Source organism: Haliotis asinina, chromosome 5 (assembly GCF_037392515.1).
Source record: "Haliotis asinina isolate JCU_RB_2024 chromosome 5, JCU_Hal_asi_v2, whole genome shotgun sequence".
In the NCBI taxonomy this organism is placed as follows: Eukaryota; Metazoa; Mollusca; class Gastropoda; order Lepetellida; family Haliotidae; genus Haliotis; species Haliotis asinina.
Window position 1 is genome coordinate 66,135,469 of NC_090284.1, and position 17,856 is coordinate 66,153,324.

Consider the following 17,856-nt stretch of genomic DNA (forward strand, 5'->3'; position numbering starts at 1 on the left):
GGGTTTCATTATTTCTACGAGTTGTGAATCGCTTAACATAAGTGACACCTTGATATTTCATCTCTGACGCAATATCGAATTCTGTCATGTCAGCAAACAATTGATTGAACAAGCGTTCAAGCTTCTGTGTGCTGAGCCCGAAACAGGAATGTTTTTGACTTCGCTCGCAATTTCTTGTATTCCCTGAGATACTGCAAAAGGGTTCAGTTTCAATGGCGTCTCGATTGACTACAGCGTGGCCAGTAGTCATTTGATGTAGTGGATCTGTGTTCAGTGGTATCATGATCAATGTCAAGTGGGTGTTATGTCTTTTGGGTAAGGGCTCGGTGTTCCATGGTTAGTATTTAGTGGTTCATCACCCCGGCTCCCCATCCACTACGGAGTATCACAAGGACGATGCTAAAAACAAAAGGATCTCCAGCTTGCGGCATGAAGGATACCTGGATGATATACTCCAGCAGAAAAATGAAAAGCTTAATCATTCCACCAGATTGGTCCATGAACCACTCCCTTCTGGGCATACGACTCTAGACAAAACCAAGCAAGTGCATATTTCACCCGTCTAGGTGAAGTAAGTGGTTGTGTTGGGCAAAGGAACTCTGTTTCACTCCAACTGCCCACAACCGCCAGGATCTCGTCCTCCACCGACACAGGACCACAACCCACGGCAAACGGGTTGGTGAATCAAATATGCCCACGGGTCTACAACGGGGGGTTGGCGAGCTCTTAGCGTTACCCAGCACCCACCACGAAGAGGTGGCTCACCGGGGGTGCCCATCGGGTTAGAATGCTGACTGCAAACTGATTGTCTTCAAAGACAAAGGCATGATAGCATCTGTGTACGATGTTACTCCTCTGGTGGCAAACGAACATGAAATGGGTTAACATCTTTGCTTTTAACACCTGACTATTACTGGTATTTAGTGGGTACATGTCCCAGTGTCCTTCAGAATACTATAGATTTTATAAATGCCACCTTTCCGAATAATATTATTACGTGTAGGATCTCTGTTCATGAGTTATATATAAAGGATTCAACATGAACCTCACACGAAGTGCTCAGGTTTTCTTTAAAAAAAATAAAGAACTGTATTCATATCTTAACCTTATCGCCGCCAAAATACATGAATGGTGCGCATGCGTCATGGTGGCAAGACCTGTGTCTTGGTATGAAACGACTTTGGTATGAAACGACTGGCAATTTCAACCGAACGAGAAATTACTCAACCTCCCTCAATGTTAATACCACCCCAAGACACCATCCAGAGACTGTAAGTTTATGCAGTTTTGGAATTTGGAGGCTTTTGGAACACTGGTAAAATCAAAATCACCCCATGTGTTGTTGCGCACGGAATTCTCGTGCAGATCAGAGTGACCATGTGATAACGTTTCGTCGGTTGGCGGTTTTCAATTCGAGTCGGGGGAGACTCGCTGGCGAGCTGGAGGGCAGACATTAATTGTTTTGCACCCAAGAAACATCGTAGTCGTCAAATTAAGAAGGTAATGTGTTTTGGTTTTGGTTTTGGTTTGGGTCCCACGGGCACAAAGTACCTGAAATTCATCATAGTGCTGTCGCTATTTGTGCACCTTGGCCCGAACTCCTACGGTATTGGGAACTTGTTGACCACCGCCGGGTATCTCTTAAGTCATGGTATTCGAACACGTGACGTGCAGCGCGAGCAGTGGAAGTCTGTGTTCATTCCCCGGGAATTCGAGTCATTTGGGAACATATAGAATCGAACCCAGACCCGAAGCCAAGTGGGGCGTCTATGGCGGGGAAAAGCCGTCTTCCAGACAGGTGATCCTGCAATTCAGTAGGGATGTGTTGAAATTCGTCAAGGAAGATTACAAGTCCTCGAGGGACGAGAAGAGAGACCTGAAAGCTCGTGTGGAGATTATGGAAACCGTTTTGGGTAACCATGACACCCAGAATCGACGGAACAACTTTGTTATTCATGGTGTTCAAGGTGCACAGGGCGAAAGATGGGATGAAACGGGACATGCTGTGCGAAATTTCCTCCAGTTTAATGTCAGCTTAGAGAACGTTGCAACAGGAGCGTGTCCAGAGACTTAAATCCAGGAGTAGGATGAAACCAGTAATGGTTGAAATCAGTTGTTATAAGGATAAAATGAGGGTTTTGGAGGCATGGAGAGCTGCACTGAAGGACGCTGAGTACGTGACGTCAGAAGTGGTCTCATACCACACCTGATCAAGGCGAGGGAGAGTGGCAAGGAGTCCTACTTGTCTTATGACAAGTTGATAATTGAGGACAAAGTGTTTACCCTCAAGGACAGCTTGCTCATGGAGATCGGAAGAAACCGAAAATATGTGAAACACAACCTCTCATATCAATATTAAGTTTAATAGCTAGGGGCGTCGTAGTCACTCACATGCTAGCATTCACGCACAGGACAATATCGGATTTACACACCAATGTAAATGTGTGCAGTTGGAACATTCATGGTATCCATTCATTGTGTGCAGATAATACTTTTCTACATTATTTAAATACGTTTGATGCCATATGCGCATCAGAGACAATGCATAATGATAATTCATGAGTGAATAATCTTCTTCAAGATTTTACAAACTTACTACACTTCACAGTGCAAAAATATGGTTCCTTGGGCAGACTAGTTAACCTGGGATCTCGAGTTCTAGGCACAGTTTGTATCGACGGTGTTTCCATGTTTGTCAGCACCACAAACGATCTCATCTGCTTGAACGATGTTGTAAACGTCAGAGACCTTAAGACTTCACACCATGATAAAACTGAAATAGTGTTAAACCACACTCGCTGATGTACTCCGAAACGGAACTTTAACATTTAATGCCTAAAAGAGATATAATGCAGTGGAAGCATGACAAGTCATTACACGTTTCCCGCGGTCTACTACAACACAGGAGCTGATAACGGCTTCATAGATCCAGTGAGCTCCTGCCTACATGTGCAATGTTCAGCTTGGTAATCCTTGGCCTGTGCCTTGTAAACGCTTTCAGTCAAAACGTTGGACAGTTGTCATTGGTGTTTCAGTGGAAGTCATTAGACTTTGAATGGCCAGGTCACAGGGTTAAACACGAGTTTATCAAGAATGGCAGCTTCGTTCCCGAAAATAACATAGCCAGTCGGATAAAGGTGTACAATGGAAGTGTGTACGTCACAGTTCCTAGACTGAAGAAAGGTGTTGCATCAACGCTGAACGTCATCATTGAGAAACACGGGAAGGCAATCCTCCGACCTTTCCCAAGCTGGTCTATGCAGACTATTGGGGACTGTTCCGCCATCCAGTACTCTCATAGTATGGAGATCGACCCCTTGACGGGATGGATGTGGATCATAGACACAGGAATTGGATTAATCGCTGATCCCACAGAGACGATCTGCCCTCCTAAATTGATCATCTACCACATAAATCATAGACGTATAGTCCGCACCCATGTTTTCCCTGATCATGTTGCATCTAGGTCCTCCCTCCTGAACGACATCGTCCTCCAAAGAGTGGATGGTAAAGCCGTCCTTGCGTATATCAGTGATAGCAGACAAGCACATATAGTGACCTACGACTTCCGGTCTGATAAATCGTTTCGTTTCGCTGACAGCAGCATGTTAGCAGAATCCCCACCTTCTTCTGTTGTTCATATCGGTAATAAGTCCTACCCACAAACAGCACCAGTAAATGGCATTGCCATGGCGCCAGACTTCAGGTACGTGTATTACTCTGCTCTAGCAGGCACTAGCTTGTACCGAATACCCACAACCGTTCTCTCCAACCCCAAGGGGTTGTTCAAGCGATCTGTTCGTAAGGTCGGAGTGAAGAAATCTCAGTCTGATGGTATGACATTTGGGACAAAATGTATGTATTACGGTGGCTTGAGTTCCAATGGTGTGTACCAGTGGGATTTCATGAAGGATCAGAACATGGCGGCCGGACCGGATGACATAACTTTGACCTCTCAGGTTCTTATTGCTCACGATGACCAGCGGATGAAATGGGTGGACACCTTAGCTTTCGACAACGAAGGTTCACTCTGGTTCATAGCTAATAATGCAGGAAGCTTCTTGGTTGAAACGATGAACATCTCCCGTACTAACATGTTTGTATGGAAACTGTATTTGGGTGAAAATGACTATCTCGGAATCTAATGAATCTTTCTGTTGTATAACTGTGGATGAAGCAATGCATAGTCATTGCAATAAAAGTAACTTTGATGAACTCTTTCTCTTATTTTTTGTTTTACTCAGTTTGTCATTTATTGGTGATATTACAGTAAAATACCTTCCCAGCTGAACGTTTCATTACTTACGTTCCTCTAATCAACCTACTTTCCCTTAACCTACCCTAAACTGCACGAATATATAATATATAATATATACTACTGGAGAAAGGTAATTGTGCATTATTTGATTTTGTGCCATGTTACGGTACTTTCCTTAATCCTTCTGGTAATGGATGCAAACTTGATCTCGTCACTATATGACTGGAATGATGCCGATGTGACATAACACCCAACTCAACTTACTTCATCTCCTTAATCACTGCCTATCTGTTGAAAGGATAATATCGAAATCTGAATGATTTTACACAGGGCATCGTGACGTGACCTTGCAGAGATGCGGTGTCAAAAGTTCGTTTACAGTATCGTGTGTGCCCACTACTGGCGTCGATGCAGGCTTGACGGTGGTGACGTACAAAAGACACTAAACGATTGAGGAGAGCTTGGGGAATGTTCCATGTATGAGCCAGTGCTGACGCCAGTAGCTGATTCCGGCGTAAGCGTCGCCACATTTCATCACAAGTGTGCTCGACTAGGGGAAATCTCCGGTGAAACAGCTGGCCAGCGGAGTGCAGGTATATAATTATTTCGCAGTCTCAGGTAATCTGTCACAACATAAGCCACACGTTGACGTGAAGTTAGTCTTCTTCCTTGAATGAACGGTTGCACATGAGGCCCAATGGTCTCATCCCTGTATCGCAGACGTGTCAGACTGCTGTTGTCAATGAGAAGTTGTGTCCGACCACGAGATGTGATGCTTCCATCACCGAACTCTCGCCCAAATAATACATTCGTTGCTTCAAGCTTTCCTAGGTAACAGTAGTTGATGTTTCTAGAGTACGTGCAAAATGGAGAACTCCAATATTTCTCACTCATTTTGGTTGATTTGAAAGTCAAGAGTAAGCATCTGTTAAAAGCTGCTGATACAGCTGAGCTGGTAACACCAGTTTCCACATGGAGCAGGGGATACTGGTGGACCCTCGCCCAAGACACTACACTTCACGGTACATAAGTATGGTTTCTTGGGCAGGCTTGTTAATCTGTGATCTCGAGTTCAAACCTCAGTTTGTATCGACGGTGCTTCTATGTGTGTCATCTTGGCGGTTGGGTAGCCTAGTGGTTAAAGCGTTCGCTCGCCACGCCAAAGCCAGGGTTCGATTCCCCACATGGGTACAATGTGTGAGGCCATTTCTGGTGTCCACCGCCGTGATATTGCTGGAATATTGCTAAAAGCGGCGTAAAACCAAACTTGCTCACTCCCTCATGCGTGTCAGCACCATACATGAGCTCATCTGTTTAACCAGTGAGACCCTATCTACCATGACAAAACGGAAATAGCGGTATTCAAAACTCGCACATGTACTCCTAAACGGAACTTTAACAGTTAATGCCTGAAAGAGATATTACGTACTTGAAACATGCAAAGACATGACACATTTAGTGTGATCTATCACAACACTGCAAGACAGGATCTGATAACGGTTTCATAGACGGTGCCTACATGCACAATGCTCAGTTTGGTAATCCTTGGTCTGTGTCTCGCAACCGCTTTCAGTCAAAACGTTGGACAGTTGTCTCTGGAGTATCATTGGAAATCATTAGACTTCGAATGGTCCAGTGACAACGTAAGACAGGAGTTTATTAAGAATGGCAGTTTCATTCCCGAAAATAACATCGCCAGCGGAATCAAGGTGTACAATCGAAGCGTGTATATCACAGTTCCTAGACTGAAGAAAGGTGTTGCATCAACGCTGAATGTCATCACTGAGAAAGACGGGAAGCCAGTCCTCCGACCATTCCCCAGTTGGAAGATGCAGACTATTGGGGACTGTTCCGCCATTCAGTTCTCCCAGAGCATGGAGATCGACCCATTAACGGGATGGATGTGGATCATAGACACTGGAGTTGGATTCATCGCTGATTCCACGGAGACGATCTGCCCTCCTAAACTGATCATCTACGACATCAACCGTAGACGTATGGTCCGCACCCATGTTTTCCCTGATGATGTTGCATCCAGGTCTTCCTTCCTGAACGACATCGTCCTGCACAAAGTGGATGGTAAAGCCGTCCTTGCGTATATTAGTGATAGCGGACTAGCACATATAGTGACCTACGACTTCCGGTCTGATAAATCGTTCAGTTTTGCTGACAGCAGCATGTTAGCAGAATCCCCACCATCTTCTGTTGTTCATATTGGCAACAGGTCCTTCGCAGAGACAATACCAGTAAATGGTATTACCATGTCACCAGACTTCAGGTACGTGTATTACTCTGCTCTAGCAGGCACGAGCTTGTACCGAATACCCACAACCGTTCTCTCCAACCCCAAGGGGTTGTTCAAGCAATCTGTTCGTAAGGTCGGAGTGAAGAAATCTCAGTCTGATGGTATGGCATTTGGACAGAAATGTATGTATTACGGTGGCTTGAGTTCCAGTGGTGTGTACCAGTGGGATTTCATGAAGGATCAGAACATGGCGGCCGGACCGGATGACATAACTTTGACCTCTCAGGTTCTTATTGCTCACGATGACCAGCGGATGAAATGGGTGGACACCTTAGCTTTCGACAACGAAGGTTCACTCTGGTTCACAGCTGATAATGCAGGAAGCTTCTTGGTTGAAACGATGAACATCTCCCGTACTAACTTGTTTGTATGGAAACTGTATTTGGGTGAAAATGGTTATTTGGCAACGAAGTGAATCTTTTTATTGCATATCTGAGGATGTTGCAATACACACATCAGTGCAATAAAAGTACTTTGACGGACTGTTTTCTCTCGTTATTTCGGTAGCTCAATTTGTCAGTATAAACCTGATATACACCGACGCATACCATGAAAATTGGGATGTTGTTATAACATTTTCCATGAGTATATATGTACAAAAGGATATATGTGCTTCTTCGCTCAAAGACTCGTGGTTATACCAATTTTAGTATAGAAACGGTATGTTAATTACATATTGAGGTACAGAAATATGGGATTACGTGAAAGAACAAGTGTTCTTTTATTTTTATAAGGTTTTGTATCACATAGTTTGTAAAGAAAATTGAAAACAAATGAGGGAACACTTGTACTTTCATGTAATCCCATATTTCTTTACCTAAGTATGTAATTAAAATACCGTTTCTATACTAAAATTGGTATAACCACGAGTCTTTGAGCGAAGAAGTCAATATATCCTTTTGTACATATATACTCATGGAAAAAGCTATAACAACACCCCAATTTTCATGGTATGCGTATGTTGTTATTAACCACAGCAAAGGAATGTATCCAAACCTTAATTGAAATTATTATTGGAATACAACGAACCCAAAGCAAACGTGAAATGGCAGATCGAAACGCAAAAAGAACGAAATACTGGCGAGGCAGACATGTAACAAAATGGACTTATTTTTAGTGCTGATGTGTTCGTATCAAGTTAGCAGGTGCGGTCGATTCTGGCATGCAATCGAAAAAGAACAGAAGTGTCAACGACCTAACATAATGGCAATAGCTGGTGTAATCTTCGCCAGGTGTAATAACACCCCTGACCCTTCCATGTTCCAAGGAGTATACTGTGCACCAATAACGAATTATTTGTTACTAATAAAATTGACAAAATTGGTTTGTATTATTGTGGAAGGTCATACAATACAACGTCAAAAGTAACAAATTCTGACTTCAGTTACTTGTTTGCTGGGTCTTTCCAGTATACGTTACTTTGTGTCAACTTTGTTTGCAGAGTGTTTCCAGTTTACATTGTGGGTGTATCAGCTTTGTTTGCAGGGTCTTCCCAGTTTACATAAGGTTGGGTCTGCTTTGTTTGTACGGTCCCCCAACTACGCAATAGGTTGTGTCAGATCTGTTTGCAGGGTGTCCCCAGTTTACCTCAGGTTGTGTCAGCTTTGTTTGCTGGGTGTTCCCAGTTTACACTGGCTTGGGTTTGCTTTGTTTGCTGGGTATTTCTAGTTTACATTCGGTTGTGTCACCTTTGTTTGCAGGGTCCTCCCATTTTACATTAGCTTTTGTAAGCTTTGTTTGCAGTGTCTTCCCAGTATATATTGGGCTGTGTCAGCTTTGTTCGCAGGGTATTTCCAGTAAAGATTCGGTTGTGTCAGCTTTGTTCGCAGGGTCTTTCCAGTAAAGATTCGATTGTGTGAGCTTTGTTCGCAGGGTCTTTCCAGTAAAGATTCGGTTGTGTCAGCTTTGTTCGTAGGGTCTTTCCAGCTTGCAATAGGTTTTCCCAGCCTTGTCTGCATGGTCTTCCCATTTTACGTTAGGGTATGTCAGCTTTGTTTCCAGGATCCTCCCAGTATACGATAGGTTGTGTCAGCTTTGTTTGCTGGGTCTTCTCAGTTTACATAAGGCTGGGTCTGTTTCTTTGCAATGTCTTTCCAGTTTACATTAGGTTGTGCAATCTTTGCTCGTTGGGTATTTCCAGTTTACATTCGGTTGTCTTGGCTTTGTTTTCAGGGTCCTATCATTTTTCATTAGGTTGTGCGAATTTTGATTGCAAGGTGTTCCCAGTTTACATTACGTTGTGTAAGATTTGTTTGCAGGGTATTTCCAGTAAACGTTAGGTTTTTCAGGGTTTTTTTCTGGATCTTTCCATTTTTTCATTAGGGTGTGTCAGTTTTGTTTGCAATGTCTTTCCAGTTTATAAATTCTATTAGATTGTGTACTGTTTGTTTGCAGGATCTTTCCAGTATACACTAGGTTGTTTCAGCTTTGTTTGCAGGGTTTTCCCAGTTTACATAATTTGGGGTCTGCTTTGTTTGGTAGGTCTTTCCAGTTTACATTAGGTTGTGTCAACTTTGTTTGCAGGGCTACTGGAAGTTTAATAGTTCCTTACTGTTAAACCCTGAATATTGTAATTTAGTCAGAACGGGAATAAATGCTACTATTCAAGAATACTGAACAGAAAAATGTGATTTTGAAAACATGGATCACGTTAAACTTATTATTTCTGATTCTTTATTTTTAGAAACTTTATCAATTAAAATCCGAGCGAAGACTATTTCTTTTTCATACTAAATAAAATAAACAAACTAAAACTAAAAACAAACAAGAACGGGAATTAAAAGTAAAACAGGCTGAGGACAATTTTAGAAAAAAACTATCAAAACATAGATGAAGAACTTCTCAATGAATTATCAAAGCATAAAAAGAACTGGAGGAAATCAAAATTCAGGAAATGAAAGGAATACAGATCCGAACAGAGTTCTTTGGTATGAAGAAGGGGAAAATCATTCAAGATATTTCTGCCATGTCGAAAATCGAAATTTCTCCAAACAATCAATCAATAAATTGATAACTAACGATAACAAAGAAATTACCGACAGTCAGTCAATACTTAATGAAGTAAAGTTATTTTATAACAATCTCTATGCTACTCACAAACAGAATAAGGGCGAAGACTTCTTGAATCACTCGTTAAAGGATATAAAAACTCCAACTCTTAGCAAGACACTAAGAGAGAATCTTGAAAAAGAAATCAGTATGGAGGAAATCAGTATGGAAGTAATAATACAAGCCCTGGGATTGATGGTGTTCCTATTGAGTTTTTCTGGAATGAATTTAAAGTATGGATTTATAGATTTGTTAAAAATGCAACAACTAAGAATAGAATATCTTCAAACATTAAAAGGGGTGTCAAGTATCCCAAAGTTAAGTAACGACAGAACATTATTTAAAAACTGTAGGCCTATCACTTTACTATCGCCATTTATACAACTATCAGCTCCTGTATTGCTCATAGATAAAAAACTACTTTCGATAATCTTATCCATTGTAATCAAACTGGTTTTATACCAGGTAGGACTATAAGTGAAAATACAAGACTACTATATGGCATAATGTTCGAAGCAAAGGAACGAAACATCCCTGGATTGCTAATTCTAATTGATTTTGAAAAAGCATTTGACACTGTTTCTAAACGTTTCTTCAAATTTCAATTTCAGTTTGGCCCTGAAATGGTAAGATGGATATACATATTGACTTTTGAAACAACATATTGCAACACCATTTAGCAACATGGTAATCTCTCAAAATTCTTATGCTAATGAACGAGGATGTAGACAGGGAGACCCACTCTCCCCTTATGTTATGATAAGAAACAATGAAAATTTTAAGGGTACTGTCATCAATAATAAAGAATATATACTGCATGATTACGCTGATGATACTGAACTATTTCTTTATGGAACTGAGAAGAGTTTATATCTTGCTATTGACTCAATTAATGCATTTTATAAAATGTCGGATTTGAAAATAAATTTAGATAAATCAAAAGGAATCTGGATTGGGTCAAAAGCTAAACCTATTGATAAGATATGCAATGACCTGAAAATTGAATGGGTAACTGGTGCATTTGATGTACTAGGTGTTAAATTTATACCGGATCTTGAGATCATGTGAGTAATCAACACCAGAAAGAGAGTTGAAGAAATTACTAGGCTCTTAGCATCTTGGAGAAAAAAGACATTTAAAACTTATTGGTAAAATAACAATAATAAAAGCCTTAGCAACCCCCAAACTGGCTCATATTTTCCCAACCCACCAGCAGAATCTATTACTTTGCTTGAAGAACTATTTCTTAAATTCATCTTGAATGATAAAAATAATAGAGGAGTGTAATGAAAAACAAATATGAAGAAATAGGATAGAGAATTATTGATACAAGCAGATTTATTGATGTTATGAAATTATCAACTTTAAAATCACATTTTTAAAAATGTGAAAACATGAATCCATGCAATGATGTGCTAAAAGCATGAAACCTATTTCACAAACAGCATTGTGTTGACCCAAACAACTTAAATGAATTTCTATCCCAACGACTACCGTTCAATCACAACTTCAAAAACTCTACATATTTCATTACAAATTGGGCAGAGAAAGGGATTATGCATATTAGGTATATATACTGAGTCAAAAAAGGAACTTCACATTCTTATTCAGGGCACTACAAAAGAACAAGAAATGGTAAGAAGGTTAAATTGTTATTATTTCATTGCTGAGATCTGTGTGATGTACGCGATGCACTGACAGTGCCACAATCAGTTCCATTCGGCTACACCACCGTACCAAAACATGGGTATACACAATGTCAAGCCATAAGAATAAAGATTCGAAATTTCTCAGTTCAATATTGTGTATGACCGCCCCGCATCGTCTCCTCATCGACTGCCTGATGCTTGTGAACACTTGGTTGGGAATTCTCCGCCATTGCTCTTGCAAGGCAGCGGCAAGTAGCTGCAAATTCTGAAGTTGGTTCCTAAGACCACGAAGCCTTCTCCCAAGTGCATCCCAAAAACATGCTCTATTGGATTATGGTCAGGGGAACTCGATGGCTAGTCCATGACGTTGATTCCAGCGTTTTGAAGGAAATTTCGTGTCAAAATCGCGGTATGCGGACGAGCATTGTCATGCTGGAACTGTAGACCTGGGCCATGAGCCGCCATGAAAGGAACGAGTTCAGGGGTTAGCACCTGGTCGTGGTAAGCAGCAACTCTGAGGTTTTCGCGGATGACCAGAAGTCGGGAACGGTTGTTCCCACAGAAAGCACCCCACACCATGCAACTTCCGCACCTGAATCTGACGACTTCCTGTACATAACATTGGGTATTCCGTTCACGAGGTCGTCTTCAGACTGTATGCCCGCCGTCTGCGAATCTGGGAGTAAACCTGGATTCATCGCTAAAGACGACTCGATTCCAGTCTCTCTCGATGCAGCGGAGGTGACGCTGGGCCCACAGCAGACGTTGACGTTGATAAAAAGGCGTCAATATTGGCCCACGATATGGACGTCGAGAATGGAGACTGGCAGCCAGCAACCGATTTCGAATGGTTTGTGAGGACAGTCGACCTCTAAACATCTCAGCCCTGGTTCGTGTAGTCTGTCACATAGGTGACGTAGGACGATTGGACGGTCTTCTCGTCACACATGGACTACCCGGCCTTTGTCGATCAGAAGTGGTGCCAGTTTGTTGTAGACGACCTCACCAGTCATACACAGTGCGACGGCTGCATCCCATTGCTCTTGCGACGTAAAAACTGATCTTCCCGCGTGCAACATGCCAACGACCAATTGTGGCATTTAAAGTACCGTTAGAACTGTGGTTTAGAGGTGTTTTTTTCAATTCTTGAGGCCAATGTGCAAATGAAGAAAACTTCGATGCCATGATTACATGATCGAATGCTCATGCAAAACTTGATTTGGCACTAACGTCATTTGCACGACGAATAGTGGGATCGAAAGATAGGGATCCCATTTCGGATACATCAATGTATCATCAGAAAAGACTTATTCATTATTTTTAAAAATTACATTTTGTGAAGTTTTTTTAGATGAGAATGGAATGCTATCAATGGAATCTTTTCAAGACCTTTCAAAAGTCAGTTCCAGTCAGTAACATGAATATTACCTAATGCCAGAAATATTTAGTAAAGACGTTAAACGTTGTAGAATTTTTTATTATAAACTTATTTGTAATGATAAATATCCAGACATTTGTAATAAATGTAACTTTGTAACTTTTATTTACCGAAACTGACTTTGATTGGAAAAATATGTTTACAGTATATAGAAAAGGATTGCAAGATACAAAGTTTTTACACTTTCAGAGTTCTACAAGGGATTATTTACACAAAAAAGGAATTGGTCAGAATGAAATAAATGACAACAGTCTGTGCTCTTTTTGCAGAGATGTAAATGAGAGTTTGTGTCATGTTTACTTGAAATCTCAGGTGACTCAAACCTTTTGGATAAAGTCAAAAATTTGGCTGACAATTTTTATCCACATCCACTGAAATTATCAAAAAACATGATTTGGTTTGGTACTCAAGGTGAAAATAGACTTCTAAATCTCATATCATTGCTGCAAAGATACATATTGACACATGGAACTTTAAAAATACGCTTCCAAATGTAACTCTGTACATAAAAACTTGAAAAGAACTATTCTTTGTGGAACATCTTATACAGTGGAAGCCGACAAAACCGGCATCTGTCCAATCCGGCAAGTTGTCAACACCGGCTTAAAATCTTAGTCCCATCCATAGCTTGAACATTAGGCATCAGCTCTACAACCCAGCACTTTGTCTTTACCGGATTATTTCTTTAGTGCCAGTGAGAGCCGGTTTAGACAGCTGCCGCTGTATCAACAAAAAATAGTAAGATACAACTTTCATCATCAGTTGAGCTTTCTCGCCCCAGTACTTTAATGACTCTTGCTGTATTGATTTGTACTTGACATTATCTATACGTCATCTATTTAATGCATCATGCATGTTTATAAAACATCATTATCTCATCTGTACATTATGTAACTGAATCACTTGAAGCCGTATGTATCACAGCCTTGTACTTGTAGATCTTTATTACCTTCATTCTGAGATCCAATACATCAGGTTGTTTAGCTTTGTTTGCTGGGTCCTTCCTGTATACATTAGTTTGTGTCAGATTTGTTTTCTCGATCTTTCCATTTTACATTACGGTGTGTCAGCTTTGTTTGAGGGTCGTTCCAACATACAATAGCTTGTCTCAGCTTTGTTTGCAGGGTCTTCCCATTTAACAATAGGCGGTGCCAGGTTTGTTTGCAGGGTCCTCCCAGTTTACATTAAGTTGTGTAAGCTCAGGTTGTTGGGTCTTTCCAGTACACATTATGTTGTTTAGCTTTGTTTGCTGGGTCTTTCCAGTATACGTTACATTGTGTCAGCTTTGTTTGCAGGGTGTTTCCAGTTTACATTAGGTTGTCTCAGCTGTGTTTGTAGGGTCTTCACATTTTACATTAGGTTGTCTTATTTTTGTTTGCAGAGTCCTCCCATTTTATATTAGGTTATGTAAGCTTTGTCTATTGCCAGTATACATTAGGTTGTTTACCTTTGTTTGCTGCGTCATTCCAGTTTACATTAGGTTGTGCAATCCTTTTTGGCAGGGTCGTCCAAGTTTATATGAGATTGTGTAAGCATTGTTTGCAGACTCTTTCCAGTTTACATTAGGGTGTCTCGGCTTTGCAATGTTTTCCAAGTTTACATTAGGTTATGTCAGCTTCTCTAAATGATGAAGTGATGGTTATTTATCCCCTTGTTGGAACCCACGCTTATGGTTCAGACAAAACATCTAAAGTAACGGGTAATTGGGAGTTGAACCCGATAACCAGACATCACAGTTTTGGTCTGTTTATTGTCAGTGAAACTAAACTTTGTGAATGTTTTGCCAATCCTCAATCCTCACCTGTCTCAATTTCATATTGTTTTTCTGTATTTTGAATAGATACACAGTCTTATCTCGATGACTACAGCATTTATACTAGAGACAACATATTGTTAATTCTCATGCTCCTGGAGATAAAGCAATGTTTCGAGAATGGTACTGAAAAGTGTGTGTCAGCGTGTTATTGCACAACTTACAAATAAGACAGCAAACTCTCTAGCTCAAGACTGTGTCTCACCCAGATTTACCAGTTTACTACTGTGACCATGCTTACCTTTACAATCCTGCAGATAGCCATTCTCGGAAACATTTTTGTGGATTCTGCCGTCGTGTATAAATGGCGTGCTTTGGACTTTGATTGGCCAAACATTTCCGTCAAACAGGAATTCATAAAAAACGGAAGCTTCATCATACAAAATAACATCATCTCAGGCATCAAGATTTACAATGACAGTGTGTACGTGACGGTACCACGTTGGAGGAAAGGCGTCCCATCTACTCTTAATGTCATTGTGGAGAAACAAGGGGAGGCAATTCTCAAACCCTTCCCCAGCTGGGCCATGCAGACAGAAGGGGACTGTTCAGCTATTCAGTACTCTCAGAGTCTCGAGATTGATCCTTCAACCGGATGGATGTGGATTATTGACACTGGTTTAAACTCAATCGCCGACCCGGGACAGTTCTTGTGTCCCCCTAAGCTGGTTATCTACGACATAAACACCGACAAAGTTATCCGAGTTCATCATTTTCCTGAAGCCGTCGCTCCAAAGATGCGTACGTTCCTAAACGACATCGTGATTCATAAGGTTTTAGGAAAGCCTGCTTTTGCTTACATTACGGATGCAGGGACAGCTAAGATTGTTGTTTATGATTTCATAAAGGACAAGTCGTACACATTTTCACACAAGAGCATGGCTGCTGAGCAGGGTTCGGCGACTACCATTGATTTTGACAACACACAGTTTACAACACACACGCCGATAGATGGCATTGCTCTTTCACCTGACTTCCGGTATCTTTACTACTGTTCCTTGGCATCAGTGAAACTTTACCGAGTTCCCACGTCAGTGCTCGCGAATGAAAATAGCGACATTAGCAGATCTGTCAAAAACCTTGGAGATAAGGTATCCCAGACAGGAGGAATGATAGCTGGAAGTAAAAGTCTGTATTACGGAGCATTAAGTTTGAATGCTGTCTACAAGTGGGATTTCAGCAAGGACATAGCAATGGCGGCGTCTGTTGACGACGTTACCTTGAAAACACAGACCCAGGTGGTAAAGGATGATACGTACATGAAATGGGTTGACAGCTTTGCTTTCGATACTGATGGCTACCTCTGGTTTACAGTAAATAAACTTCCAAAATTTTTTCAGCATACAATGGATTTTCTAAATGCCACGTCCCCGTCTAATATGTTCATTTGGAAGATTTATGTTGGTGAAAAGAATTATTTGTAACTATTGTACGACAATTTAGACCATAGGTCTTTCCAGATAGATCCCCAAGTTAGTCATACATCATTGAATGTTATATACCTTTCGCATGTACCTTAATAAAACAATGCCGATGCTTAGTTACTTCTGATTATTTACGACGCGTCCTCCTAAAGACTAGTTAGTGTGAACCGTGATGTACTCTTAATTTTAGGTGGTGCAGTCGTCAAGGCGCTAGAATTTGTTGTGCAGATGGTGATGGTGGTCTTAATTCCTGGTTCACCTCGGCCTTTCTAGTGCTTGTCATTTACGCTAAAGACTTTTAGAAGTTTCCTCTCACACCTACATGTGAAAAGCACGTAGAAAAGTATTTGCAAGGGGCTTTCTGTGAAAAGCTTCTGAAAGGTTTGATCTAGTAACATCACTTCCTAGTGAGAGCGTCACTTTTAGGCCACTCTCCGCAATATTCAAGCTATATGGCAGCTGACATCATTTCCGAAACAGAGGAGGGATCAATGTTGGTCGAGTCGCCTTAAAGGTCACATGCAACGTAAAACACAACTTTGCAGATTCCGATACCTTCCGGTGTGCACTTACCGAACAAATCATCACAAAAGCCAATTTAACCTATAAAGTTGAAAAATATTGCGATGAAAACAGCCCGCGAATTCAGAGTTCAAACTATTCACTCATGACAATATGCAATGCACAACTTCAATCACTGACCACATGCAATTTGAAATTAACAGTTATCCAGCTTATAAGTCATAAACAAAGAGCCAGCTAAGCGTATCGGCAAATGAAGCAGTGGCCAATGACACTACGTCATCACACACGAGTGCACACACACCTGCATTGACTGGGTTCGGTATCTCGGGGTTACGTATATCACATTGTTGGTTTCAGGCGAGGGTCTTCCATGGTCAGCTACCAGATGCTTAGTTACTCCTGATCATCAACGATGTATGGTCTTGAAGACTAGTTCGTGTCGATATACTAGTAATGATTACATCATACAGACCAACACAGTTGGTTATACACGGTTTTTAAACGACCACCAGAGTTGATGTAACGTGGCGTGAAGGAGGCGCGCATTTTTGCCCACTTATTCAGTCTAAGCACCTCGCGGAAAGCTTCCAGTCACGCTGGATTGGTCTATAGCTCTAATGTATATACAAGATCCTCCTGGAAAGCTTCCAGTCGCGCTGGATTGGTCTATAGCTTTAATTTATGTACAAGATTCCGGATCACACTTGAATAAAAATGGATAACAATATTTTAACTCCCACGCCACTGCTTATGTGAGGTATTAATGCGTTTCTCAGATCTAAATCTTGTGAAAACAGAGTGTTTTGTAGTGGATAACAGACGCTAAGTAATCTGATTTTAATTCAATTTTCTAAAAACTCCATTACACAGACAATAAACAATACGTCCTACCGTATTTAAGCAAAAGAAAAAAACACAATTTGAAGAAGGTCAGTAAAATGTATAAAGATTACTCTCAGAAATACTTTAAAACTGTGATATCTAATAACTATTTTTTCTGTACAAATGTTCACCATATTCACACTTGTCAAACCTACTACACATTTGTTTCACGTATCCAGCATGTTGAGATAGAATATGACTTAAGTGATCATCCGGTGATGGTCAACAGGTCGTTGTTATGTTTGTATTTATTTAAATTTGAGGTGTATATGTCTACAGTTTTACACATAGGATACAGAAGTTTTTCTAAGTCTAGAGAACATAGAACAGTTCATCCTGCATGTTTTATGACCAAATACGACACATGAACTCAATATATATATACATTTCAACCCAAGCTGCGCCAAATGTGATGAATTACACTGGAATGAGATGGAAGGGAAAATGTCTGTCTTTACCAAAGCTTGTCGTCTGGATATTTATCATAGTCTTGTGCCTAAAAATACAAGAAACA

The 17,856-nt window shown here is 40.8% G+C and overlaps 3 protein-coding genes across 3 annotated transcripts; all 3 read left to right on the forward strand.

Annotated features, from left to right (window-relative positions):
- Nucleotides 1–1,117: 1,117 nt before the first annotated feature.
- Nucleotides 1,118–16,051, forward strand: LOC137283791 (protein yellow-like). Its single transcript, XM_067815478.1, has 3 exons — nt 1,118–1,500; nt 4,589–4,851; nt 14,539–16,051. Exon 3 carries the CDS (start codon nt 14,745–14,747, stop codon nt 15,933–15,935), a length of 1,191 nt encoding a protein of 396 aa, XP_067671579.1. The 5' UTR covers nt 1,118–1,500; nt 4,589–4,851; nt 14,539–14,744; the 3' UTR covers nt 15,936–16,051.
- LOC137283792 (major royal jelly protein 3-like) lies at nt 1,124–4,215 on the forward strand. The gene has a single exon (XM_067815479.1). The coding sequence runs from the start codon at nt 2,955–2,957 to the stop codon at nt 4,143–4,145; it is 1,191 nt and encodes a 396-aa protein (XP_067671580.1). The 5' UTR covers nt 1,124–2,954; the 3' UTR covers nt 4,146–4,215.
- On the forward strand, nt 5,785–6,978 carry LOC137283984 (major royal jelly protein 1-like). Its single transcript, XM_067815651.1, has one exon. The coding sequence runs from the start codon at nt 5,785–5,787 to the stop codon at nt 6,976–6,978; it is 1,194 nt and encodes a 397-aa protein (XP_067671752.1).
- Nucleotides 16,052–17,856: the final 1,805 nt, after the last annotated feature.

Excerpts from the sequence above, each read along its gene's own strand:
- LOC137283791 (XM_067815478.1), top strand. The coding sequence starts at position 14,745 with ATGCTTACCTTTACAATCCTGCAGATAGCCATTCTCGGAAACATTTTT.
- LOC137283984 (XM_067815651.1), top strand. The coding sequence starts at position 5,785 with ATGCTCAGTTTGGTAATCCTTGGTCTGTGTCTCGCAACCGCTTTCAGT.
- LOC137283792 (XM_067815479.1), top strand. The coding sequence starts at position 2,955 with ATGTTCAGCTTGGTAATCCTTGGCCTGTGCCTTGTAAACGCTTTCAGT.